General features: G+C 42.2%; 3 protein-coding genes and 1 pseudogene across 3 annotated transcripts in view; 2 read left to right on the top strand and 2 right to left on the bottom strand.

Moving 5' to 3' along the window:
• Positions 1-1,598: 1,598 nt before the first annotated feature.
• LOC120066759 (transmembrane protein 263-like) lies at positions 1,599-6,180 on the bottom strand. Its single transcript, XM_039018227.1, has 3 exons — positions 5,903-6,180; positions 4,004-4,077; positions 1,599-3,411 (listed from the first exon to the last, which is right to left on the bottom strand). The coding sequence occupies exons 2-3, from the start codon at positions 4,068-4,070 to the stop codon at positions 3,113-3,115; spliced, it is 366 nt and encodes a 121-aa protein (XP_038874155.1). The 5' UTR covers positions 4,071-4,077; positions 5,903-6,180; the 3' UTR covers positions 1,599-3,112.
• An 885-nt stretch (positions 6,181-7,065) lies between these two features.
• Positions 7,066-8,652, bottom strand: LOC120066757 (tubulin alpha-8 chain-like). The gene is made up of 3 exons (XM_039018226.1): positions 8,436-8,652; positions 8,124-8,272; positions 7,066-8,043 (listed from the first exon to the last, which is right to left on the bottom strand). The coding sequence occupies exons 1-3, from the start codon at positions 8,614-8,616 to the stop codon at positions 7,066-7,068; spliced, it is 1,308 nt and encodes a 435-aa protein (XP_038874154.1). The 5' UTR covers positions 8,617-8,652.
• Positions 8,653-10,849: 2,197 nt separating this feature from the next.
• Positions 10,850-11,961, top strand: LOC120065923 (annotated as a pseudogene).
• A 4,448-nt stretch (positions 11,962-16,409) lies between these two features.
• The window catches only part of polr3b (polymerase (RNA) III (DNA directed) polypeptide B), a 44,763-nt gene continuing 33,943 nt past the window's right edge, over positions 16,410-27,229 (top strand). The window contains exons 1-9 of the mRNA XM_039017774.1: positions 16,410-16,481; positions 20,712-20,744; positions 20,900-20,956; positions 21,749-21,813; positions 22,059-22,134; positions 22,348-22,448; positions 22,635-22,726; positions 23,006-23,123; positions 23,820-23,928. Coding sequence (XP_038873702.1) covers positions 16,410-16,481; positions 20,712-20,744; positions 20,900-20,956; positions 21,749-21,813; positions 22,059-22,134; positions 22,348-22,448; positions 22,635-22,726; positions 23,006-23,123; positions 23,820-23,928 — 723 coding nt within the window. The remainder of the gene's footprint in view (positions 16,482-20,711; positions 20,745-20,899; positions 20,957-21,748; positions 21,814-22,058; positions 22,135-22,347; positions 22,449-22,634; positions 22,727-23,005; positions 23,124-23,819; positions 23,929-27,229) is intronic.

Genomic DNA, 27,229 nt, shown 5'->3' with positions numbered 1-27,229 from the left:
CTGAGGCTTATTCATTTTTCATATATTTTTCCATTAAATTATAGACAAATCTTGAACAAAAGAAATATCCATGTGATGTTACACACCCAATTTTAAGAATTCACTGATTAATAGTCAAATCCTTTGGTAGAGAACTACAGTACCAGTCAAAAGTTTGAACACACCTACTCATTCAAGGGTTTTTCTTTATTTGTATTATTTTCTACTTTGTAGAATAATAGTGGAGACATCAAAACGATGAAATAACACATACGGAATCATGTAGTAACCAAAAAAGTATTAAACAAATCTTAATAGATTTTAGATTCTTTGCCTTGATGACAGCTTTGCACACTCTTGCATTCTCTCAACCAGCTTCACCTGAAATGCTTTTCCAACAGTCTTGAAGGGGTTCCCACATATGCTGAGTACTTGCTGGCTGCTTTTCCTTCACTCTGCGGTCCAACTCATCCCAAACCACCTCAATTGGGTTGAGGTCGGGTGATTGTGGAGGCCAGGTCATCTGATGTAGCACTCCATCATGCTCCTTCTTGGTCAAATATCCCTTACACAGCCTGGAGGTTTGTTGGGTCATTATCCTGTTGAAAGACAAATGATAGTCCTACTAAGCGCAAACCAGATGGGATGGCGTATCGCTGCAGAATGCTGTGGTAGCCATGCTGGTTAAGCGTGCCTTGAATTCTAAATAAATCACAGACAGTGTCACCAGCAAAGCAGCCCACACTATCACACCTCATCCTCCATGCTTCATGGTGGGAACCACACATGCAGAGATCATCCGTTAACCTTCTCTGCGTTTCTCAAAGGCTAAAAATCAGACCAAAGGACAGATTTCCACCGGTCTAATGTCCGTTGCTAGTGTTTCTTGGCCCAAGCAAGTCTATTCTTATTATTGGTGTCCTTTAGTACTGGTTTCTTTGCAGCAATTCGACCATGATTCACACAGTCTCCTCTGAACAGTTGATGTTGAGATGTGTCTTGTACTTGAACTCTGTGAAGCATTTATTTGAGCTGCAATTTCTGAGGCTGGTAACTAATGAACTTATCCTCTACAGCAGAGGTAACTCTGGGTCTTCTTTTCCTGTGGCGGTCCTCATGAGAACCAGTTTCATCATAGCGCTTGATGGTTTTTGCAACTGCACTTGAAGAAACTTTCAAAGTTGATGAAATTTTCCATATTGACTGACCTTCATGTCTTAAAGTAATGATGTACTGTCGTTTCTCTTTGCTTATTTAAGCTGTTTTTGCCATAATATGGACTTGGTCTTTTACCAAAAAGGGGTATCTTCTGTATACCACCCCTACCTTTTCACAACACAACTGATTGGCATTCCCAAAATGTACTTTTAACAAGGCACATCTGTTAATTGAAATGCATTCCAGATAGCTACCTCATGAAACTGGTTGAGAGAATGCCAATAGTGTGCAAAGCTGTCATCAAGGCAAAGGGTGGCTACTTTGAAGTCTCAAATCGAAAATATATTTTGATTTATTTAACACTTTTTTGGTTACTATATGATTCCATGTGTTATTTCATCGTTTTGATGTCTTCACTATTCTACAATGTAGAAAATAGAAAAAATAAAGAAAAACCCTTGAATGAGTAGGTGTGTCCAAACTTTTGACTGGAACTGTATATTGATAATATGAATACATTTTATTTCTAATACCAACAATAGAAAAATACAACTTCTTAAATTGATTCAAAAATGGAAAATGCTAAAGTAGGCTAGTTTGTTTTTTGGCAGTAGAACAACATGTGGACTACGGAATAAGATGATAGATATATTAGTGGTAGGTTAAAAAAAAAAATGAATAAGTTACTTTAGTTCAGGCTTTTTTGTGGGAATAAGGCACCTTGTTGTAAAGTGAAAGATCAAAATATAGCGAGAGGAAGGAACAGCAGTGACAGAGCTCCGTGATTCAACGCACCATCAGTGAAAAAATTAAGAGTTCATACCATCAAAGGGGAAACGGATCCTAAAACTACTCCGTCATTGAAAAACATGAGGTTACATTACTTGCACCAAAAGATGAAGATGAAAAAGATGAATGGAAATGAACATTTCCACTTTAGAGCATTTCCCTGGTGGAGAAATAAAATCCCTACGAAAAAAGAAAAAAAAAATCCCCCTCACATCAGGAACGGGGAGTTTGAGATATAAATCGTATACTTTACAGGGGAAGAAGAAAAAACAAAAGAAAACAATATCCACCAGCGTAAACATCTAGTCAGGAACATTGACTTCCCTAGCAGTGTTCAGTCTACAATAGCCCTGGCAGGTAGCGTTAAAACCCCAGCGTGCCGTGGTAATTATTGGTTGAGCGGCGGGAGAGTGATGAGTGTTGTTGTGGGAAAGAGCACCAAGGCTGAGCGGCTGGGCCCCAGATGCACAGAGTCCGTAATCTCAGAAATAGAATCAATCAGAGAGATGGAGTGCAGCCATCAACTCCCCGCCGTCACCAATGCTTTTCAAAACAAGGCGCTGCCTCGGTGGTTGGAGCAGCCTGGTGCTGGCTTCTTCGATCTGAACCACACCTCAGCTCGGGGGTCAAGGTAGTAACCCCCTGTGCAGTCCCAGCACCAAACCCCCCCCATGAGATCCTCTTTATTTACTGTTAGAGGTGCCGGACTAGGCATCGATCACTGATTGTCTGACTGCCAAACACAGCAATGAACATGAACACCGCCTTAAACATTCTGAAAATGTTCTTGGCCTGTTTCTTAAACAGCGACCAGGAGATGGAACAAATACTAAGCAATAAAATAGGCCTAATATTTTCTTGGCTGGTTTTTATCTACAGAGTAAATACAACATTCACAGTCAGTCATTTCATATTCCAACAGTTTGAGGCACTGGTTATTATTACAGACAAAGACAGGTGGGGTGGCCCCTGCACTGCTGACCAGGAAACCCCTTATTTAGTCTCCCCCTCGGTGACCAGGCCACATAATGAGAGTGGTCCATAGACACTCTCGGATCAGAGTGTAGGCCTCCACAAAAAGAGAACACACACACACGACTTTGAATCCTCTGTAGCCTCCAGGCCCCTCCACACTGTAGATGAAACAGACATGAGACCCAAAACGGCATCTCCGTCCGTCCCCTCCTCAGTCAGACTTGTCCTTCTTCTTGCCTCCTCCGATAGGAACTTTATTGGCCACCGCTGAGCCTACTGCAGAAACGCCTCCAGCTACAGCACACACCCCTCCTTTCACCAGCCCCACCCCAATGCCAGGTACAGCGGCCACTGAGGTGACGGCAGTCTTGGTCAGGTCGAAGCTCTTCCCTCCTATCCAGGCCACCCCACCCACAGTGGCTCCCACAGCACTTTTAGTGACACTGAAGAGTCCTCCAGTCACTCTGGAGAACATGCTTGGCTGGGGCGCGGGGTGATCCTTGTTACCGTCTGATGAGAGACAATAGGGTGTTAGTGTTGAGAGAAGTTAAGCAGAGGAACAGAGCAACTTCCCCAGTTTATGGAAAAAGATCTCCGTTCCACATTGTACAGACAGTGCCACAATAGAATGATGAATAGGCTCCTACATGGAAGTTTGTGTCATTGAACCATGTCTTCTGCTTAGAATGGTCTATTGTGACCACATGATAGAGTAATAGCTCCACTAGAAAGATAAAGCTAAATATAGTTACGATGGCCCTCAATAGCCCTCATTGCTTCTAATGACAAAGGAATCAGTGTGTGGTGGGCTAGACAGAAACTGTAGAGCCACTAACAATGCAGAAGATGGAACGGTAATGCCACCTATTGGTACAAATAAAAATGCCTCAAATTCACTCAGACATCGAATTTGTGAGGACATTTAAAAAAGTTCAGGTTTACTATAGTTAGGCCTATTAATAAGATCTTCAGTGATAGGATGGCATTCAAGTTACTGTTACGTAGCCTCCTACATTACTGAGTGTCAGTGTACAATACGTATTATCATTGTCCATTCAATGTTCATCAGCTTGTTATTGGTAACTAAAGAGACTGAACTGACCTGTTGGATGCTCGTCTTTGAGGTATGCTGGGATTTCATCCTGCTGCTGCTGCTCGCTTTGACTCATCTTCCCTCTAGGCAGGAGAGAAAACAGGTAAAGTCAACCAATTCATTATCTCTTAAGTAGGCTATATCATTACTTCTTCCCAAATGAGGCACCATAGAGTAAACATTTTGCCTCTGGCAGTTGGGCGTTAGGTTAGGTAAGTTCTTGAAAAACAAGGTGGGGATGGATTGCCTTTGGACTAACCATTCCTCTGTCTGACAAGGCAGACCTGTTTACTGTTGAAGCACAGAGAATAAGCAGACAGAGAGACAGATTCAGAGAGCCAGTGGGGGGAAAAAATGACTGGGCTCTCAGCTATGTTCAACTCAACAAGATGAAAATCAAGAAATTTACAGAACATGGAATTCATTTATTTTACTCAATCGGTAGCTTTGTTTTTTGTTCTTATTTGACAGAGCGCACCATCTGCAAAGTAGGATCACAAAGACATTTCAAGACCAGAGCGGCAAGTTACCGGCACCAAACAGAAGATATGCACATGATAGTAATACAAAGACATGATAAAGCCTAATTCTTAGAAGGGAAGCCTTGAACAGAGTCAACATAAGTCATATGCTTGCTGAGGACCTTTGAACATGATCTTATGGACCTAATTAGTGTTGTAGAAACATGTGCTGTTCAACAGCTCTATGTGCATGTAGCCTGTAGGGCATTCCTATGTGGCAGTTACAGTGGCATCAAACTGTACTTCACACTACAGTAAACTAGCCTCGTCTATAAGCAAACTTCGCTCTTCACGTGCCCCCCACAGTTCAACATAGCAAACTCACAGATACACCATTGTGTAAAAGCTTTAATTATCCTATTTCTTTTAGGCATAGCACTAGTCTGGAAATTAGAAATGGACCAAAAAATATCTAGGTGCTGGCTAGAGTACCTTCATTTCACAGTAAAAGGGTTAGGGGTCCAGTTGTGCTTAAGTAAGCAACAATTAAAGACCGTTAATAAAGCCACCTTTTAGGCCTAGTTAGGCATAGAGCCAAGCTGGTGTGAATATAGTTTCAGTAGACAGAATTTGTGGTACATAACTCAGATATGTGGAGATGGAGACAATTTAATAAATTAAATATATTCACTTTTTCAAGTACTAGCTACTTGAAAATCGTTTTGTGAGCATAATGAACATCCAAAATACGTTCAATCTAAAATATTTAAATAAGAGTTGTTATTTAGCTGGGTATGGTCCCTGACGTGGCAGCCAATGTCATTCGGCTAACTCCAAAATGAATTACAGTGGATAGGTGACATATACACTTGTTACAGTACATAATTAATTTCCCATTTGAAAAATATCAGATTATTTAGCTAGCTGGGTACTATTATCTGATGAATACAAATAAATAGTAATACTAGCAAGCCATGACCCAACCAAACTCTGTGTTTCAACTGAGTTTGACAAGCTAGCTAGGCTAGTTAGCATGCTCAATAGCAAGGCTAGCATAGATGGTTGGCTAGCGTTAATTAGCTTTGTGTTTTAGCAAAATAGCTATCCTCTCATTCAATTAGCTAGCTCAATTTGAAACAAAACGTTCTACTTGAAACAGTTGTCTGAATATATATATATAGTTTCAAATTAGCTAGTTAGTGGGGCAAGGGCGAAAAGCAACTTTGTTAGCCAACTTTTTACTAGGTAACTAGCGAAATCACTCATTGGAAACTGCATGGATAGCTAACGTTAGCTAACTAACAGTAGCTAGATAATTTGCAAACTAGTTAACGTTAATTTATTTTAGAGATTGCAAGTGTAGAATGGCTTTTTCTATCTTATAACACGTTTATATAAATCGATTCATATGTCTTAAATTACCGCGCGTTAACAAAAGTACAATTACCTTGTTTTTTCTGTCTGTTCTCTGACGTTGCAGATATCCTCAACTGTCAGCAACGGGGGGGTTTTTTGTTAGGAACGAGCTAGCTACAGTGGAGATGGCTAAAGTAGCCAGTAAACGAGGTACTTTGTCGCCACGATAAGAAATAAAAGATAATACTAAGTAAATGGCACAGTATAATAGAACAAAACAATTTGCATAAGTATAATACAGGAACAATTTATAGTCCAATATTTAGTGTTCTGAGGAAACGGGATTTGGGGGAAAGTGTTCACATTTAGTATTTAGCTATTACCAGAGTCTGGTAGCAGCAGTTGTGTGTGTGTAGCATGAATGTATGCTACGGTGCAGGTGGTCAGCCCAGTTCACGTGTTCAGCAGTCTGATGGCTTGTAGACAGAAACTGTCTCCCGGAGCATGTTTGTATTAGACCTCATGCGCGGACACAGTCTGCCCGATATTAACGGGGTGGAACAGCTCAGGGCTGTGGTGGCATAACTTGGCACATTTAACGTAGCAGTACAAATGTTTTATTCTTTGAGAAAGACTATAGCTAATCTTTCAAAATGTCTTCATATATATATATAGCTCTACAATGATAACTGGGTATAATTTAACGCACGTAATGCAAAAGTAGCAATTTTTTTCTATTTGCATATTAAACAGGCAACCACTCGATGACACAGCTGAGAATGCACTTTATCTGCATATTGCAGTATCAGGGTCAGACTTGTCAATGTAATGCATAATATGTGCAGTCACGGACAGGTTGTGGTCCCATTGACAAAGCTTGATTTACACTAGTCAGTTATGAAGATATTCCTCCCCATCATAGTTATGGTGCAAGATGCACAGTTAAAGGCTTAACTACAGTCAAGTAGTCAGAATGCACGCAAAATCTTCAGTGCAAATGTACCAACAACTCGGGCCATCTTGTCAAGCGCTAATCTTCCATGACCAATTTGCATGCCACCCACAAAGTGTATAAGCCATTCCAGGACCTCTTCATTAGTTACAGCCACACCTGCCAACCAAATCGTCAGATTTATCAAGTAAAAAAAATCAAAAGTAAATGACACATGCAAGAATTCAAACGCTTTGAGTTTTATTATAATTAGACAAGAGGCTGTTTGGAGAACAAGTATAAATGCTGGTTGGGAGGCATATTTAGTATTCATCTTCTTCCGCCTCACAACCGTCACCAGAGTCTGCCCCCACCTCCTCATAATCTTTCTCCAGAGCAGCCATGTCTTCTCTGGCCTCAGAGAACTCCCCCTCCTCCATGCCTTCCCCCACATACCAGTGCACAAAGGCCCGCTTGGCATACATCAGGTCAAACTTGTGGTCCAGACGACTCCAAGCCTCTGCAATAGCTGTGGTGTTACTCAGCATGCACACAGCTCTCTGCACCTTGGCCAGATCACCCCCAGGCACAACAGTAGGCGGCTGGTAGTTGATCCCCACCTTGAACCCTGTCGGACACCAATCCACAAATTGGATGGATTTGCGGGTCTTGATGTGGGCGATGGCTGCGTTGACATCTTTGGGCACCACGTCACCACGGTACAGCAAGCAGCAGGCCATGTACTTGCCATGCCTGGGATCGCACTTTACCATCTGGTTAGCCGGTTCAAAGCAGGCATTTGTGATCTCAGGAACAGAGAGTTGCTCGTGATAGGCCCTTTCTGCTGAGATGATGGGAGCATAAGTGACCAGGGGGAAGTGGATACGGGGGTAAGGAACCAGGTTGGTCTGGAACTCTGTCAGATCCACATTGAGTGCGCCATCAAAGCGCAAAGAGGCAGTAATTGAGGAGACGATCTGGGCAACGAGGCGGTTCAGATTGGTGTAAGATGGACGCTCCACACCAAGATTACGCTTGCAGATGTCAAAGATGGCCTCATTGTCCACCATGAAAGAGCAATCAGAGTGCTCCAGAGTGGTATGCGTTGTCAAGATGGAGTTGTAGGGCTCCACAACTGCCGTGGACACTTGGGGCGCAGGGTAGACTGAGAACTCCAGTTTGGACTTCTTCCCGTAATCGACAGACAGACGCTCCATTAAGAGCGAACCAAAGCCAGAGCCAGTCCCACCTCCAAAACTATGAAATATAAGGAATCCTTGTAGTCCAGTGCACTGGTCAGCCTGAGGAGAACGAGCACTCATTAACAATTCATCCAAATTTCACCATGGTGGGACTTGCAACTAGAGATTGAACCACTCACCATTTTACGCATTCTGTCCAGTACAGATTCCACTATCTCCTTGCCAATGGTGTAATGGCCACGTGCGTAGTTATTGGCAGCATCCTCCTTGCCACTGATGAGTTGTTCAGGGTGATAAAGCTGACGATAGTGTCCATTCCTTATTTCATCTAGAATACATTATATTGGCATATGCAGAAAAGACCAGTAGTGTTTAATAAAAAATAAACTAGGTGCCATACAAACAAATCAAGATATTACATGTCAATGTACACCATGACATTTTATACCATTGAGGTTGTAGAGCTAGCTATACAACTATATGTTCCTTACCCACAACTGTAGGCTCCAAATCTATGAAGACAGCCCTGGGAACATATTTCCCACTGCCAGTCTCACTAAAGAAGGTACCAAACGAAGAATCAGCCAGGGAAGCAGTACTGGATTCATGTAGTCTCCCATCTGGTTGGAAACCATGCTCCAGGCAATACAACTCCCAACATGCATTGCCCATCTGGACACCTGCTTGGCCAATGTGTATAGAAATGCACTCCCTCTGTCAAGACAAGAGTAATTGAATTTTAAGTGCATAGCCTAACATTTTCAAAACTGTGCTATATTGCATGTTGTAGCCCAACTATTTGGGGTCATGACAAAGTTGCTCAACTTAAAATGTACTTTTGGCCTGAATACTAGTGCAAACCACAGGAGGTTGGTGCACCTTAAATTGGGGAAGACAGGCTCATGCAATGGCTGTAGCAGAATGGTATCAAATACAAGACACGTGGTTTCCATGTGTTTGATGCAGTCTCAACCATTATGAGCCATCCTCCCTGCAACAGCCTCCACTAGCACAAACATAACTCCAGAGAAAAGCTCAAAATCGGTATTAGATTTGAAAAGATCACTAAATTAGTAAGACGCCAAAGCATTTTAGTAAACTTCAGCTTACCATTGTTCAGCAGCTACAAATGGAATGTAATTTAGGAATGACAGTTCAACAGATTCTTCATGTAAATCACAAGTGCAAACAATAGAAAATATTTTCATATCAACCATTAAGTTATAGCAAAACCAGATTTGTCAAAAGCACACCACAACAGCCCACTAACCTAAAACACAAAACAAATTGTCAAATGGGCCTGGCTTATAGATGCTTCAGCAATCAATTGTGGGGGTGTGGCTTTCAATTGACTTAAAGGGCTAATGTCATTTTTAGCTACCAAGTTGTACCTAACAATAGAGTGATATCAGGTTTTACTATTGCCCCCCCCAAATTCAAATCTGGATCTCCAAGCTAGTATCACTGCTTTTCTTTTATTATTCCCCTCTAATCATGGACTGACATAGACCTGGGACACCAGGTGGGTGCAGTTAATTATGTTAGAACATAAAACCAGCAGTACTCTGCACCTCCTGGGTAGGATTTGAATACCACTGCTATAGCCTATCTATTTCATGATTCAATAATGGAAGTGCCATTCTGACTTTCTTAGGAGCCTAGTACTGGACTAAAAGGAACTTTCTATAGAGGGGTCATTCAATGAATAGAGTGCCTTTTGGATAGAGTAATTTGGTCCCCCAAAAGCATTGTCACGAAGAGCACATATTCAACTTCATGACATACATTTTTTTCCCATCTCAAGAGGTTAAATTACAAAGAATTACTGTAAAAGTGACTATAAAGATGTTAAATAGTACTTTTGAAATAAAAAAGTTTAAAGGAATAGTTTTACCATATTAAAACTAGAATTCAGTTCACGTGTCATGTTTTGTCATTGATCATCATGTCTTGTCCCTGTGCTTCCCTCTGCTGGTCTTATTAGGTTCTTTCCCTCTTTCTATCCCTCTCTCTCCCCCTCCCTCTCTCCCTCTCTCGCTCTCTCTCTCTATCGTTCCGTTCCTGCTCCCAGCTGTTTCCCATTCTCCTAACTACCTCAGTTACTCTTTCACACCTGTCCCCTATTTTACCCTCTGATTAGAGTCCCTATTTCTCCCTCTGTCTTCCGCTTCTGTCCTTGTCGGATTCTTGTTTTATGTTTGCTGTTCTGTGTCCTTGTTCCGCCCTGTCGTGTTTTTGCCTTCTTCAGATGCTGCGTGTGAGCAGGTGTCTATGTCAGCTACGGCCTGTGCCTTCCTGTAGCGACCTGCAGTCTGTGGTCGCGTCTCCAGTCGTTCCTCTCTACTGACGAGAGGATTTCAGTTTCCTGTTTTGGATTTACCTTTGATAATATCCAGGAGAATCATTGTTTGTTTAAGACTGGAATAAAGACTCTGTTTCTATTACGTCGCTTTTGGGTCCTCATTCACCGGCATAACACACGTTACAGGGTTGACCTTAAACCAGCGGGTAAATAAATCACAATTCACATGTTCCTCTTGAAGAATCTTCAGAAATGACTTTCTCAAGTAACAAAACTAGGGCTTTAAAATGATGGTGAAAGCTTTTTGGGATTAAGTGGGTTAAAATCTTTCTAGAAGTTGGAAAAAAATGACAAAATGGGGATCTTCATTGAAAACATTGAATTTATTTAAATTAAGACACACTACTATTGGAATTTCTATCATAGTTTTAGTTTAGTTAGAGCATAGATGTATGTGATCGAAATGTAAAATGGTGTGTTTTATTTAAGGAGGGGAAATAAAAGGCACTACACAGTTTCTCCACTGAATTTCTTTGTTCTTGTCCAGGACTATGCTTAATCATTGTCTGGGAAACCTGCTCATAGTCTTCCGTAACAGGCCTGATGGGCAGGAGGTTAGGTAAGTCCATCCAGGAGGTCAGGCCTGCCACCCTGACCTGTCAAGCCACCCTGGTAGACCTCAAAAAGCAGGTGACATGAACAGTGCTCAGTAGAAGTTTCGTACCCTTAAATTGTTTTGTTGTAATTATTGACATTTAATGGATGATATTGTAGGGTCTACACTTATTTCCCCACTCTCCCTTCCTTTCTATGACACCAACATTATGTGTACCATTTTTATCTATATACTGAATTCCAGGTTTGAATATGATGGTGATTCTGGGATTTGGCTTTCTGGCCACATTACTGGTGCGATATAGTTTCAGTGGATCTGGATTTACCCTCCTGGTGGCAGCGATGGCTGTGTAGTGGGCAGTTATCCTAAATGGCTTTGAGTCTTTGTATTACAGGAAATATCTGGTTTTTGGTTTTACTTGGCTTCGTTCAATTTGTTTCAAAGCTAAAACAACGAAATCTATAGGATTGTAATGTAATTGTAATGTCAACACACAGGCAGGGTCCCTGAATACCATCATGCTGCTCCACATCTTTGGGTCCATCTTTGGACTGATGATGTCAAGGGTCTTCAACCAAGAAGGATCCAAGCAACAGCTTGAGAAAGAGAAAATGGTCAGCAAGATGGATGTATTGTCCTTAATAGGTATGTACATAGCCAAATGCTAAGTGCTCCACCAATCACTTGTTTGTTGTATGTATTCTATACAACACTAGAATATTAAAATCTGTCATAAGAAGTAATCAATGTGGCAGTTAAATTGAACATATTAAAGGGATTGTTCACCCATCTTAGAAAATTATACATTGGTTTCCTTACCCTAAGTTGTCTATGGAAAAGGTAAGACAGCAATTCATGCTTTGGTTTTGTGGCCAGGTAGTTGGTTACATCTTGCCTGTGCTCTCCAGGGAGGTACTGTGTTCCTGTGGAGGTTCTGGCACAGTTTTAAATATGTGCCTGTGGACCATCCTGTCAGGGGGAGGAGGCTGAGAGCTCTCTACAGCACCTAATGGCCCTGGCAGTTAGTGCCCTCACAGCTGCTGGTGTCACTGTGCTCAACAGCCCCAATGGAAAATTGAACATGGTAAAGATTAACTGAACATTTTCTGATAGTCAGAGGGATGTCAGAGGTAGGAGGTCAGGTTAGGTCAGAGAGCAGTAGCAGTATCCATTAAACCATCAGACATAACATGTAGAACAGAAGAACCATTTAAGAAGTGCACCTATTGGTAGATGGGTAAAAATGTAAATAAAGCAAACATTGAATATCCCTTTGAGCATGGGTAAGTAATTAATTATACTTTGGATGGTGTATCAATGGGGCAAATCCAACACATCACTGAGTACCACTTCATATTTTTTGGGATAAAAATGTACGGAAGAGAGCTAAGCACAGGCAAACCTGGTTCAGTCTGCTTTCCAACACACACTGGGAGACAAATTCACCTTTCAGCAGGACAATAACCTAAAACACAAGGCCAATATACACTGGAGTGGCTTACCAAGAAGACCATGAATGTTCCTGAGTTGCCTAGTTACAGTTTGGACTTAAATCAGCTTGAAAATCTATGGCAAGACTTGAAAATGGCTGTCTAGCAATGATCAACGACCAACTTGACAGAGCTTGAAGAATTTTAAAAAGAATAATGTGCAAATATTGTACAATCCAGATGTGCAAAGCTCTTAGATACATGCCCATAAAGACACAGCTGTAATCACTGCCAAAGGTGATTCTAGCATGTATTGACTCAGGGGTGTGAATACTAATGTATATTTTTTATTTTACCTTTATTTAACTAGGCAAGTCAGTTAAGAACAAATTATTATTTTCAATGACGGCCTAGGAACAGTGGGTTAACTGCCTGTTCAGGGGTAGAACGACAGATTTGTACCTTGTCAGCTCAGGGATTTGAACTTTCAACCTTTCGGGTACTAGTCCAATGCTCTAACCACTAGGCTACACTGCCGCCCCACATAAGATAGTTCTGTATATCATTTCAATACATTAGCAGAAATTTCTAAAAACATGCTTTCACTTATGGGGTATGGTGTGTAGAGAGAAACTCTTGTGTGTAGAACGAAAAAAAAATATTTCATCCATTTTGAATTCAGGCTGTAACACAACAAAATGTGGAATAAGTCAAAGGGTATGAATAATTTCTGAAGGCACTGCACCCTATTGCAAACAGATTGCAGGCTTGCTACATGGCATTTCCATGTAAAAGGACCCATGAGCGCCAACATGTGAAGTTCATAGGAACATGTCAAATCTTGTGCCAAATGAAATCAGAGTCCAAAAAAGAAATGGAGGCATATTTTAATTTTTCAACCATTTTCTATCCTAAATATTAGGAAAAATAAAGGCTTTGACTTCTGATCAAACAGATGGAAAGGGGGTCTTAGAAAACATCTACCAGAAAAAGTCTAAAAAGGTATTAGAAATACACAATCATCTTTAAGTAAAGACTCCTACCAGCTAATATCAAAGTTTTCAGACCCCTTCACTTTTTCCAAATTCTAAAGTTGATTAAATATTTTTTTCCATCAATCTACACACAATGCCCCATAATGACAAAGCGAAAACAGGTTTTTAGACATTTTTGCAAATGTATTACAAATAAAAAAACAGAAATACCTTATTTACATAAGTATTCAGACCCTTTGCTATGAAACTCGAAATTGAGCTCAGGTGCATCCTGTTTCCATTGATCATCCTTGAGATGTTTCTACAACTTGATTGGAGTCCACCTGTGGTAAATTCAATTCATTGTACATGATTTGGAATGGCACACACCATCTATATAAGGTCCCACAGTTGACAGTGCATGTCAGAGCAAAAACCAAGCCATGAGGTCGAAGGAATTGTCCGTAGAGCTCCGAGACAGGATTGTGTCAAGGCACAGATCTGGGGAAGGGTACCAAAAAATGTCTGCAGCATTGAAGGTCCCAAGAACACAGTGGCCTCCATCATTCTTAAATGGAAGAAGTTTGAAACCACCAAGACTCTCCCTGGAGCTGGCCGCATGGCAGAAATAAGCAATCAGGGGAGAAGGGCCTTGGTCAGGGAGGTGACCAAGAACCCGATGGTCCCTCTGACAGAGCTCCAGAGTTCCTCTGTGGAGATGGTTGTCCTTCTGGAAGGTTCTCCCATCTCTGCAGCACTCCACCAATCAGGCCTTTATGGTAGAGTAGCCAGACGGGAGCCAGTCCTCAGTAGAAGGCACATGACAGCCCGCTTGGAGTTCGCCAAAAGGGACCTAAAGGACTCTCAAACCACGAGAAACAAGATTCTCTGGTTTGATGAAACCAAGATTGAACTCTTTGTCCTGAATGCCAAGCGTCACGTCTGGAGGAAACCTGGCACCATCCCTACGGTGAAGCATGGTGGTGGCAGAATCATGTTGTGGGGATGATTTTCAGCGGCAGGGACCGGGAGACCAGTCAGGATTGAGGGAAGGATGAACAGATCAAAGTACAGAGTTTTAACCTGGTTGAAAACCTGCTCCAGAGCACTCAGAACCTCAGACTGGGGTGAAGGTTCACCTTCCAACAGAAAAACAACCCTAAGCACACAGCCAAGACAACGCAGGAGTGGCTTTGGGACAAGTCTCCGAATGTCCTTGAGTGGCCCAGCCAGAGCCCGGACTTGAACCCGATCAAACATCTCTGGAGAGACCTGAAAATAGCTGTGCAGCGACACTCCCCATCCAACCTGACAGAGCTTGAGAGGGTCTGCAGAGAAGAATGGGAGAAACTCCCCAAATACAGGTGTGCCAAGCTTGTAGCATCATACCCAAGAAGACTTGAGGCTGTAATCGCTGCCAAAGGTGCTTCAACAAAGTACTGAGTAAAGGGTCTGCATACTTATGTACATGTGATATTTCAGTTTTTGCTTTGCCATTATGGGGTATTGTGTGTAGATTAATGAGGTGGAAAAATCTATTTAATCAATTTTAGAATAAGGGTGTAACGTAACAAACTGTGGGTAAGTCAATGGGTCTGAATACTTTCCGAATGCACTGTTGATTTAGTTTTGGATAAATTATTTGCCTTCTGTAAGTATAAGAAACATTGCCCTGTGCCTTGAAATTTTATTACCAAAATCCCACATTTCTTTGAGATATTTACAAATTTCTCTCCCTAATGCCACCTCTCTTTTCCTTTACTGTAACGAGTATCCTTACCCACTGAGCACCGACCAACACCGGGCGTCCATGGACCTTGAGAAGTAGTTGAAATTTGGTCAGTACCCCCTGGCCTTGATTTCAACGTCCACAGACGTCATTTTTTGTTATGGTTTTTTTCAACGTCCACAGATGTTGATTTTTGGTCCGGTTCAGACCAGCCTTGATTTGGTCAAAACCTATACATCCATGATTGGTTCAGATATGGTCCGGACCGGACCAAATCTAAACCAATCGTAGACGTCTAAGTTTTCACAAGTTTAGAGAACACAGTACAGTAGAGAACAGTAAAGTTTAAAAAAAGTTGAGTATTGCTGTACTGCTGTATGTACTCTACTGTTCTCTTCTGTACTGTACTCTACTGAGCAATTCAGCCCAGTTCCGTTATTGCCCTATACATTCCTTAGCTGGATTACATGTGTGGTAAAAATATTTGTGACACTCAGTATCTGATAATGCCGTTAAAGTTAACAAGACAACAACAACTAACCATGACATATTGGGTAAATCTTCAAGGGCATAAGGTTACACATCCTACAAAAAAAGTGCTCCTAGAGGGCTGGGAGCATGAACGAGATCTGAATGCAAGTTTTGGGTGGATAGGTAATGGCATGGGCCATGGTGACAGAGATGGAACTGTTTGGGAAGGAGTTCGGCCCCTCTGTGGTTCTTCCTGCTATCCCACCTTGGTTGCTCACTAAGTCAATTATAAACCTAGGGTTTCTTGAGAGGGTAAGAGCTGGTGAGGAAGGAGTAGATCCAGTAAATATTGTAAGTGAACATTTAAGAACTCAGTACTATGGTGTCTTGAATATATGCACTGATGGGGGCGGGGAGGTCCTCTGGTCGAGAGAGAAGGGAGAAAGTGTAATCACAAGACTGAGACTGGGACACACAACAGTATATTGAAATTGGTAGGAAAACATTGACTGGGAAGTGTGATCACTGTCATGAGGAGATGGAGACAGTGGAACATGTGCTATTTCAGTGCCAGCCATATGGGAGGGAAAGGGAGAGATTGTTATCAGATTTAATGAGTAATGGTGTTGAAGAGCCAAGCATAAGTGAACTGCTGAGAAAATCTTCAGGGGGTGTAAGTAATTATGTATTTCGTTTCGCATTTATACCTTCCCTGTCTGGTCCACACTCCAGTCCAGTTGGTCACGGTCATGCACCTTAAAGATGTCTGCCAACAACCATATAAAAACCACATTAGAAGTATCTGTTAACGTTTTCTTGTTCAGCACGGTAGTCTTTTGCTGTGACACATCGAAGCGTACATGCTGTAGCGGCTTCCGGTTGCAGGAGAAACATTGGAAATGTGTTCTGGTGTTTACACGTTTTCACACAAACAGTAAAAAACATGGAAATTCTTGGAGAGGAGTTTGGAGATATGACTCCCCAGCAGCTTGCGGCTCCTGTCAATACTATAGAGGTAATTATATTGTTGCATTAGCACAATAGGATGACTGGGCGAAAAGATAAGCCAAAGTGGTGTGCAGTTTGCACATGTTGTTTTCATTTTCAATGTAAAGTTCGCAAACGCATGTAGTTTTTAGCTAAGTTAGCTAGCTACTTGCCTAGAAACCCGACGTTGAATTGCATTGAGTTCTACGGCAGACATTTGCGTTTGAATCAGGAAAGAAATGCCCGAGATGCCGGTGTTTGGAGGACATATTGGCACGGGTGTTAGGCCCGGGACGATGTCGAGTGCCGGCAAACCGTGCCAATATATCCTCCAAACACCGCCTTCTCGGCCATTATCACTTTTGTACAACGGGTTACCAACATTCAAATAATGATTGACAGATTTAGATTCAAATAGTTATTTTGATGAATTTGTGCGTACTACTTCATCCTTCCACAAGATATAGTCACGACACATCTAGCGTTGCTACCCAAGCCGGCTGGTCGTTCGTTATAAATCAATAACAGCAAAGTAGCCGTATTTGTTTAAGCTGTTTTCTAGTGACATTTATTTGGATACATCGATAAAAATTAGCTAATGAGGCGCAATTTTGCCTTGAATCGAACATGTGCTCACTCGTCACTGGACACGGTTGTTCAGAGAAGCTAGCCAACAACTCAGTTAACACAATCACTTCAAACCGAAGCTGGAAAGACTGCAAACTAGCTGCCCTTAGTTTCATTTGACCTTTTTTCAATTGACATTTCTTTGTACAGTCGTGGCCAAAAGTTTTGAGAATGACACATATTCGTTTTTCAAAGGTTGCTGCCTCAGTGTCTTTAGATATTTTTGTCAGATGTTACTATGGAATACTGAAGTATAATTACACGCATTTCATAATTGTCAAAGGCTTTTATTGACAATTACATGAAGTTGATGCAAAGAGTCAATATTTGCAGTGTTGACCCTTCTTTTTCAAGACCTCTGCAATCTGCCCTGGCATGCTGTCAATTAACCTCTGGGCCACATCCTGACTTATGGCAGCCCATTCTTGCATAATCAATTCTTGGAGTTTGTCAGAATGTGTGTGTTTGTTTGTCCACCTGCCTCTTGAGGATTGACCACAAGTTCTCAATGGGATTAAGGTCTGGGGAGTTTCCTGGCCATGGACCCAAAATATCAATGTTTTGTTCCAAGATGCCACTTAGTAATCACTTTTGCCTTATCAAGGTGCTCCATCATGCTGGAAAAGGCATTGTTCGTCACCAAACTGTTCCTGGATGGTTGGGAGAAGTTGCTCTCAGAGGATGTGTTGGTACCATTCTTTATTCATGGCTGTGTTCTTAGGCAAAATTGTGAGTGAGCACACTCCCTTGGCTGAGAAGCAACCCCACACATGAATGGTCTCAGGATGCTTTACTGTTGGCATGACACAGGACTGATGGTAGCGCTCTCCTTGTCTTCTCCGGACAAGCTTTTTTCCGGATGCCCCAAACAATCGGAAAGGAGATTCATCAGAGAAAATGACTTTACCCCAGTCCTCAGCAGTCCAATCCCTGTACCTTTTGCAGATTATCAGTCTGTCCCTGATGTCTTTCCTGGAGAGAAGTGGCTTCTTTGCTGCCCTTCTTGACACCAGGCCATCCTCCAAAAGTCTTCGCCTCACTGTGCGTGCAGATGCACTCACACCTGCATGCTGCCATTCCTGAGCAAGCTCTGTACTGGTGGTGCCCCTATCCCACAGCTGAATCAACTTTAGGAGACGGTCCTGGCGCTTGCTGGACTTTCTTGGGCGCTCTGAAGCCTTCACAACAATTGAACCGCTCTCCTTGAAGTTCTTGATGATCTGATAAATGGTTGATTTAGGTGCAATCTTACTGGTAGCGATATCCTAGCCTGTGAATCCCTTTTTGTGCAAAGCAATGATGACGGCACGTGTTTCCTTGCAGGTAACCATGGTTGACAGAGGAAGAGCATTGATTCCAAGCACCACCCTCCTTTTGACGCTTCCAGTCTGTTATTTGAACTCAATCAGCATGACAGAGTGATCTCCAGCCTTGTCCTCGTCAACACTCACACCTGTGTTAACGAGAGAATCACTGACATGATGTCAGCTGGTCCTGTTGTGGCAGGGCTGAAATGCAGTGGAAATGTTTTTGGCGGATTCAGTTCATTTGCAAGGCAAAGAGGGACTTTGCAATTCATCTGATCACTCTTCATAACATTTGAGTATATGCAAATTGCCATCATACAAACTGAGGCAGCAGACTTTGTGAAAATTAATATTAGTGTCATTCTCAACTTTTGGCCACGACTGTATATATCCATAAAAATGGATGCCAGCTGATTCATGATTTCGGCTGCCTGACTATCTGTCTCCTCCAGACTCGTTCATTTATATGGGACAGCTGGAGATCGACTTTGAATATTGAAACAATGTCGGAGAGACGGATAGCAAGGTTTATACAATTCTCCGCTGTTGAAAACTAAACGTTAGTCTAAAAGACTTTCTAGATGGTTTTTATAGTGGAGATCAAGTATATAAATTGCTGGGCTGATGAGACAGTGGATTGTGCAGTCAGATGGAACAGAGTAAATAGTCATTTTAATGTCATAGATTTAGCTGGTGATAATTTGTGGAATAGACACCGGCTGGAATTTGGTTTTAGCCAATCAGCATTCCGGATTAGACCCACCCGTTGATAAAAATCATATGGGCAGAACCATGTAAACACGTGCACAATCTCGAAGTATGCATGCATGCATCTGGTGCATGTATTTGTATCTTGTGCGCATGCTTCAGTTGATAGAAAGTTGAATGCGCTACCAGCGCTTTGAAAAGTTTGTTATTTTACTTTCCTGTGGCTATATTGTCTCCCATTCCTACTGCCAAAAGGACCAACTGTACGGGCAACTTTTTAAAAATTATTCAATATTCTGTCTTGTAGAGGTCCTAATAGGAAACTTACCTGATTCCAATTTATTTCTGGCTGCCAGGGTAGCTAGATACTAGCTCTTGATCATAACTCAGTTCCATTACACATAAATCATTGGACAAAGCGTCTTCTGTAAGGGGGAGTTTTGTTGGGAGTGGCAATGCTCTATCTGAACACTAACAGGTGTCGTTATCTTTCATATCAGCAATAAATAATTTTCAAAAACCAAAAGGTTAAAATGATACACCATGATAGGGTTAGTGTTACCACACAGCCACAAGTGTTATAACACTTGTTTACGGAAGACAACTAGCTATCTAGAATGCTCTGAACACCTGTGTGTAAGCGTAACCAAAGCTTATGGATATACTGACAAGATACAAAACGGCACATCGCGCTGTGTAGCTCATGCCTTTCTTTGGATTGGATACATCTCATTTTAATACTTAAAGAAATATGATGAGGGTTGTGATGTCAATTCAATGGAGAAAGAGATGCTATGCTACTAGCCTCATTGCATGAATATGCATAGCCATCTCGAGACCACTCCGATATAGTGTTTTTTCTCAAAGCTAAGCTGCGCTGATGTCACATGTCCTACTTGTATACATTTTTATTTAACTTGGCAAGTCAGTTAAGAACATTATTTTTTACAATGACGGCCAGTCCCTGTGGAACTTCCAATCACGGCCGGATGTGATACAGCCTGGATTCGAACCAGGTACTGTAATACGCCTCTTACACTGAGATGCAGTGTCTTAGACCGCTGCGCCACTCGGGGGCCATATAGCAGTACACTTGTAACAACCTAAGCATTACGACATTTCTATTTAATAAAATAAGCCATTCATTTTTTTTGTTGGCCGAATTTGACACTTTCTCATTGACCTCCATAGAAAAACTCCTAGCTTGGTGTGTGGAAAAACGAAGAAAAAAACAGCACCACCTGTTAGAGGGAGACAGATTTTCTGCTGAGTTGGGCTGCTCTCTTCACCTCTTCTTCCCTGGGGTATCTCAGGAAGTGTAGCAGAAGTTTCGTCGGATGGAGGCACTCATAGCTGCATGAATCTGTGCAAAACTGAAAGATGAGGGCCAAATGTTTAGAAAGCTGCATAGCAAGAGATGATTATTGATGTTTTAAAACAGTGTCGGGATTGTAGTTCACATGAGCCAGTCGTGGGCGAAGCTAATGGCTGAAAACTGTAGGGAGAAGGCAGAATGCTGCCTAGGGAGCCAGCTAGATAACAACTCCTAGCTACATCCTGATGTGTATTATTGTTTCTTTACTTGGATCTCTGCAACTGCTTGTTTTTTTCCATAGGAAAAATGGAAACTATTGCCAGCTTTTTTGAAGGTAAGGAAGAGTTTGTTTGCTATTTCTACTATATAGTGGATATAGCTAATGATAGTGAATTCCACATGAACCCGGATAATTGTCTTTCACTTCATTCTTCACTTTTACTGTCTGTTTGCCATCTGTAGTCCCTCTGTTAATGTCTGATATTTCAGGTGAAAGGTCTGGTGAAACAGCACATTGACTCCTTCAACTACTTCATCAATGTGGAGGTAAAGCAACGGTTTCATCACTTGGTGTAACATAAGGATAGAAATATAATGTATAGAATGGCCACGTGAATAAACATATCAGCAGTTGAGGCTGGGCTGAACCAGAATCTGGGCTTACAGAAGACATTGATATGGTGAATCTCCTTTAAGCCCAGGAATTAGCCATTACCCAGCTTTTCAGGATTAATAATATCAAAATACATTTGTTACTCACAAAATACGGATTTTCGATTAGCAACTATAGTCATTTACTACGGTCACGGTTGGTATGTACTTCCAAAAAAGGTCTAAATAAAAGGTTACATGCAACTGAAAAAATGCCTCTTTGGCACCTCTGTAGTGAGCTGGAGACATATGACCTGTGCATGGCAGTAAGGTTACAACGCCAATGTAAATTGCTCACGTCCCAAGGATCCCCAATAGCACAAACCTTAGTGCTACATGTTTTAAGTCTTCAACAGCTTGGAGGCGCCGAGGAGGCATTTTTTTCAGCTGCATGTAACTTTGTATTTAGATCTTTTTTGGAAGTACACACTGGCCTTGACTGCAGTAAATTACTATAGTTGATAATCAAAACTCCATAATTGGTGAGTAACGAACGTATTTTGACATTAAGCTTGAAAAGCTGGTGAATGGCTGTTTCCTGGGCTTAAAGGAGTTTTGCCATATCAAAGTCTCTTGTAAGGCCAAATTCTGGTTCAAGGCCTACTTCCATATGGCAGTATTTTGCAAGTGTATTGTGTAGCTACCCAAGCTATGTCTAAATTTGAGCATATGTGTGGTTTATTACAGATAAAGAAGATAATGAAAGCAAATGAAAAGATCACAAGTGATGCTGATCCCATGTGGTACCTAAAGTAAGCTGCTGGTCCTACTCCCTATACATGCCATCCAACAACAACAAACATTGGTGGGAATGCGATGTTGCTGGTTCAAATCCTTCTTAGACCAGCAACGTTTTACTTACAAGGCAGACATGCAACAAGCAGTCAAGACTATTTAAAAAAAAAAAAAAAAAAAAGAATAATGGGCTTACTTAAAATCCATGGCAAACTACACTATCATTTCTAAAACTAAAATAACACCAGCGTCCCATTTCCAGGTACCTCAATATATACGTTGGCATGCCTGATGTTGAAGAGAGCTTCAATGTAACCAGACCAGTGTCTCCACACGAGGTGAATCTAGTCTGTTTGCCCTTCCCCGCAAAAATATCACAAACCATTGCACAATAGTGTCACACAGTTGAATAGTCTCTGTGCTTAACTAGGAGGACATTACAATATATACATATTGGGTCTTCCTCAACCCACGGCTGAATTTTAGCACACTTTGAAATAAAAATGAACATTTGTGAATACAACTCATTAAAGGCGCATTGTTTCCACCAGTGTCGTCTCAGGGACATGACTTACTCTGCACCCATCACAGTGGACATCGAGTACACCCGTGGCAGTCAGAGAATCATCCGCAATGCTCTGCCCATTGGAAGGTACTGCTCTCTCCCTCTCTGCAAACCCTCTCTTTATCACGCTATGGGGAAGGTACTAACCAGTTCTTACCTCACTGAAGTTCAGTGCTTCGGTAGTACATGTTTGTAACTTCCTATAGAATGTGTATTGTTTGCACCACTCTGAGATTTTCCTACTAACGGTGCGTTGAACTATATTCTACCCAGGATGCCCATCATGCTGCGTAGCTCTAACTGTGTCCTCACGGGGAAGACGTCCATGGAGTACTCCAAACTCAACGAGTGCCCTCTGGACCCAGGTAAGCAACACCTAGCTGAACACTTTTGCATGGGGGAGCCACTCTTCGGGCCACCTGCAGGACTTGTTCCAGCCCAGCACTGATTCAAGTAAATAACTAGTGACGATTTTCAATTTAGACCACATTAGTCTAACCAGGTGTGTTAGAGCTGGGCTAGATCAAAAACATGCACACAGTGGCCTTGTAGGACCAGAATTGCCCATCCCAAGAATGATTGCTGTAGTGTCGAGCATCAGAATGCATAGGTGTGAATTTGTGTCCTTGTCTCTACATCCACAGGGGGCTATTTCATTGTCAAAGGTCAGGAGAAGGTCATTCTGATCCAGGAGCAGCTGTCAAAGAACCGCATCATTGTGGAGCAGGACAGGAAGGGGGCAGTAGGAGCCTCTGTGACCAGGTGATGTCACTCATATTTAGAATGACCCGATTGTTAGCCTCCCTACTTAGGCTGCAGTTTGGTGGAAACACTTTGCTCCTGTTGGTATTTTCATACTGTTAAGTTCTCATTATTAGATGAACAACTCGACAGACACTATGAAAGCTTAAACCAAGTTTATTCATCCCAAAGGGTCAAACGGCTGTACAGATGACGACATATTCACACAAGCACTGATATTTAACCCTTTCTCCTATACTGAGTCTCCTCCTACACATCTGAACAGCCAATGCATCTCTGTTGCTAGGCAGAACCTTAGTGATATCTGTTCTTCCTCACTTCATTTGACCTGACCTCTGCCCCAAAGTGCTCACTCCCAACTCACGGCTGTCATGGTGACTGGTACGAGACTGTCTCTTCTCCCAGAGGATCCCTCCCATAGGATCCCTGATGGCTTACAATAACATATCCTGACATAATGTAAACGTTATACATTACCCTCTCTCCCTTAGTGACATGAATCAGTATATTTCATATTCTCAGAACCCAACAATACCTACTTTCTTTCAGGATTGATGCAGTTTGTTTTCTCATGTATTGCTAACTTGAGGGCTTTATCATTGTAAGACTGTATGCTCTGTATCCGCATGTGTTTATCCAACCCTCAGTTCACTAACCACCATTCTCCACTCAAACTGCTTTGTCATGAGGTTACAGTTCCACCCATGAGAAGAAGAGCAGGACCAATATGATCGTTAAGCAGGGACGCTTCTACCTAAGACACAACGCACTGTCAGAGGACGCCCCCATTGCCATTATATTCAAGGTAAGAATGTCAAGTCCACATGGTGGCACTGTCCGACTACAGAATATGACTACAGTCTGACTACAAAATACAGATATTGCCGGGCTCTGCCACCTCTCTACCCTGTTCAGAATTGTTGTTCAATGTGTTGGTAGTGGAACCCACTTGTGGTACCAATTAAGAACTAATTAGCTAATCTAAAATCAAAATAAGTTTATGGACATGCTGCAGCCATTAGCTCTGTGTGACAATTGCTTCTAATTTGAGTTCAAAATTAGATTTGCAGAACACAATTTTTCTGAAATGTTTGTGATTATCTTGTTGTCATAAAATCAAATGATATTTGTCACCTGCGCCGAAAACAACAGGTGTTGTTAAAGTGAAATGCTTACTTACAAGCCCTTAACCAACAATGCAGTTCTAAGAAAAACCAAAAAAAATAAATAATAATAATTAAAGAGCAGCAGTAATAACAGTAGCGGAACTATATACAGGGGGTACCGGTACAGAGTCAATGTGCGGAGGCAAGGGTGTTTGTAATTATGTACATGTAGGTAGAGTTATTAAAGTGGCTATGCATAGATGACAGAGTAGCAGCAGCGTGGGGGAAATGCAAATAGCTTGGGGGTAGAAGCTGTTTAGAAGCCTCTTGGACCAAGACTTGGCGCTCTGGTACCACTTGCTGTGCAGTAGCAGAGTGAACAGTCTATGACTAGGGTGGCTAGAGTCTTTGACAATTTTTAGGGCCTTCCTCTGACACCGCCTAGGAAAGAGGTTCTGGATGGCAGGAAGCTTGGCCCCGGTGATGTACTGTGCCGTACGCACTACCCTGTGTAGTGCCTTGCGGTTAGAGGCCGAGCAGTTGCCATACCAGGCAGTAATGCAACCCATCAGGATGATCTCCCGTGTAGTCCCGTGTAGCTCAGTTGGTAGAGCATGGCGCTTGCAACGCCAGGGTTGTGGGTTCGTTTCCCACGGGGGGCCAGTACAAAAAAGTATGAATGTATGTACTTGTAAGTCGCTCTGGATAAGAGCGTCTGCTAAATGACTTAAATGTAAATGTAATCTCGATGGTGTAAACCTTTTGAGGACCCGTGCCAAATCTTTTCAGTCTCCTGAGGGGAATATATATTTTTTGTGCCCTCTTCACAACTGTCTTGGTGTGCTTGGACCATGAGTTTGTTGATGATGTGGACGCCAAGGAACTTTAAATCAAATGTATTTATAAAGCCCTTCTTACATCAGCTGATATCTCATAGTGCTGTACAGAAATCCAGCCTAAAACCCCCAAACAGCAAGCAATGCAGGTGTAGAAGCACGGTGGCTAGGAAAAACTCCTTAGAAAGGCCAGAACCTAGGATGAAACCTATAGAGGAACTAGGCTATGAGGGGTGGCCAGTCCTCTTCTGGCTGTGCCGGGTGGAGATTATAACAGAACATGGCCAAGATGTTCAAATGTTCATAGATGACCAGCAGGGTCAAATAATAATAATCACAGTGGTTGTCGAGGGTGCAACAGGTCAGCACCTCAGGAGTAAATGTCAGTTGGCTTTTCATAGCCGATCATTAAGAGTATCTCTACCGCTCCTGCTGTCTCTAGAGAGTTGAGGTCTGGGACAGGTAGCATGACCAGTGAACAGGTCAAGGTTCCATAGCCGCAGGCAGAACAGTTGAAACTGGAGCAGCAGCACGGCCAGGTGGACTGGGGACAGCAAGGAGTCATCAGGCCAGGTAGTCCTGAGGCATGGTCCTAGGGCTCAGGTCCTCAGCGAGGGAAAGAAAGAGAATTAGAGAGAACATACTTAAATTCACACAGGACACCGGATAAGACAGGCGAAATACTCCAGATATAACAGACTAACCCTAGCCCCCCGACACAAACTACTGCAGCATAAATACTGGAGGCTGTGACAGGAGGGGTTGGGAGACACTGTGGCTCCATCCGACGATACTCCCGGACAGGGCCAAACAGGCAGGATATAACCCCACCCACTTTGCCAAAGCACATCCCCCACACCACTAGAGGAATATCTGTTAATTCGAAATGACACAACGAAAAGGTTCCAGTTTAACAAAGTTTACTATACTATATGAACACACTACAACGTAGCCATTACACTCGAGGCCAGGTCCATCCACGAACAGACTCCCTGCGCAGGCGCACTCTTGACTGAGTGATAGCCCCGTAATAACAGAAGTATAGGGATACTTAAAACATGAACTTAACAATCTCCCCCTTGTCTTTAATGACAGATAAATAATCAACAACATAATTAAATGTCCAAGTATTATTCAAGATCCCCATTACAAATGGGTTGTGTGACAGTTTTTATTTGTATTACTCAAGCTGCCACTTTCCATTACTGAGAGCCTGTAGGAGCACAAGACCGGATGCTCCTTTTTTAGTCAGTCAGCAAGCTGTTCCTTTGTGGTCGACCACAGAATCCGCTGGATTCTCTGTGTTTGAATAAGTTCCTTGATGCTGCTAATCTCAAGACGAAGTCTTTTCTCTGTGACAGACTTGGTTGACTTCACAGCATCAACTAATGAGTAGTTGTCAGTGACACAAACTACAGCCAGAAAGTGCCGTTTTGTCTCACCAGTGGTAAGCTCTGAGAACAGAGTTGCAAGAGATCGCATTGTCAATTCCATCCGCAAGAGCAAGTGTTTCTCCAGCAAGTGTGCTTCGGACAACCCTTCTGATCCTTTTTGACTGCCAACAGATAGCTGAGAACCTTCCTCCTTCACCCATTAACACGATTAGATGTCCACCTTGTGTGCCTCCATCTGTAAGGTTCCCTAGCGAAGCATCACTGAAGACAACTAGTTTCAAAGAGTCATCTTTTCCAACATGTTGAAACTTTTTAAAGTCACTTGTTGTGATTTCAGTTTACGAACAACTTTGTTTGCCTCATGAATGGTTTGTACAGTGGCGTGTTTTGTGTTAGATGCCAAGTTGCAAACATCAAACATTACATCAGGTCTACTCTGTCTAGCAACCCATAAAATTTGTCCTATCTTCGACCTCAATTGATCAGCTTCAATTCCACACAGAGGGGAATTCCTTTGTACGGCTCTTGAAGAATCCATATGAATGGGTTGAAGATTATTGATATAGCTCTCCTGTTGCATCAGTATTTTTCCTTCGACTGTAATAAACTCTATGCCAACATAATTTTTGTTATCATGCTCTTCACGGCCGACCTGGAAAACAGCTTTGAGGTTTGGAATCACAGTTGTAGCAAAGGTCTGTGAGCCACCCCAGATAAAGTCATCAACATGACAGGCAAGTACTCCAGTCACATTGCAGTCTTGATCAAGC

Source organism: Salvelinus namaycush, chromosome 21 (genome assembly GCF_016432855.1).
Source record: "Salvelinus namaycush isolate Seneca chromosome 21, SaNama_1.0, whole genome shotgun sequence".
Taxonomy (NCBI): domain Eukaryota; kingdom Metazoa; phylum Chordata; class Actinopteri; order Salmoniformes; family Salmonidae; genus Salvelinus; species Salvelinus namaycush.
Note: the sequence above shows the minus strand (reverse complement) of the source record. Positions and strands in the feature narration are given on the sequence as shown.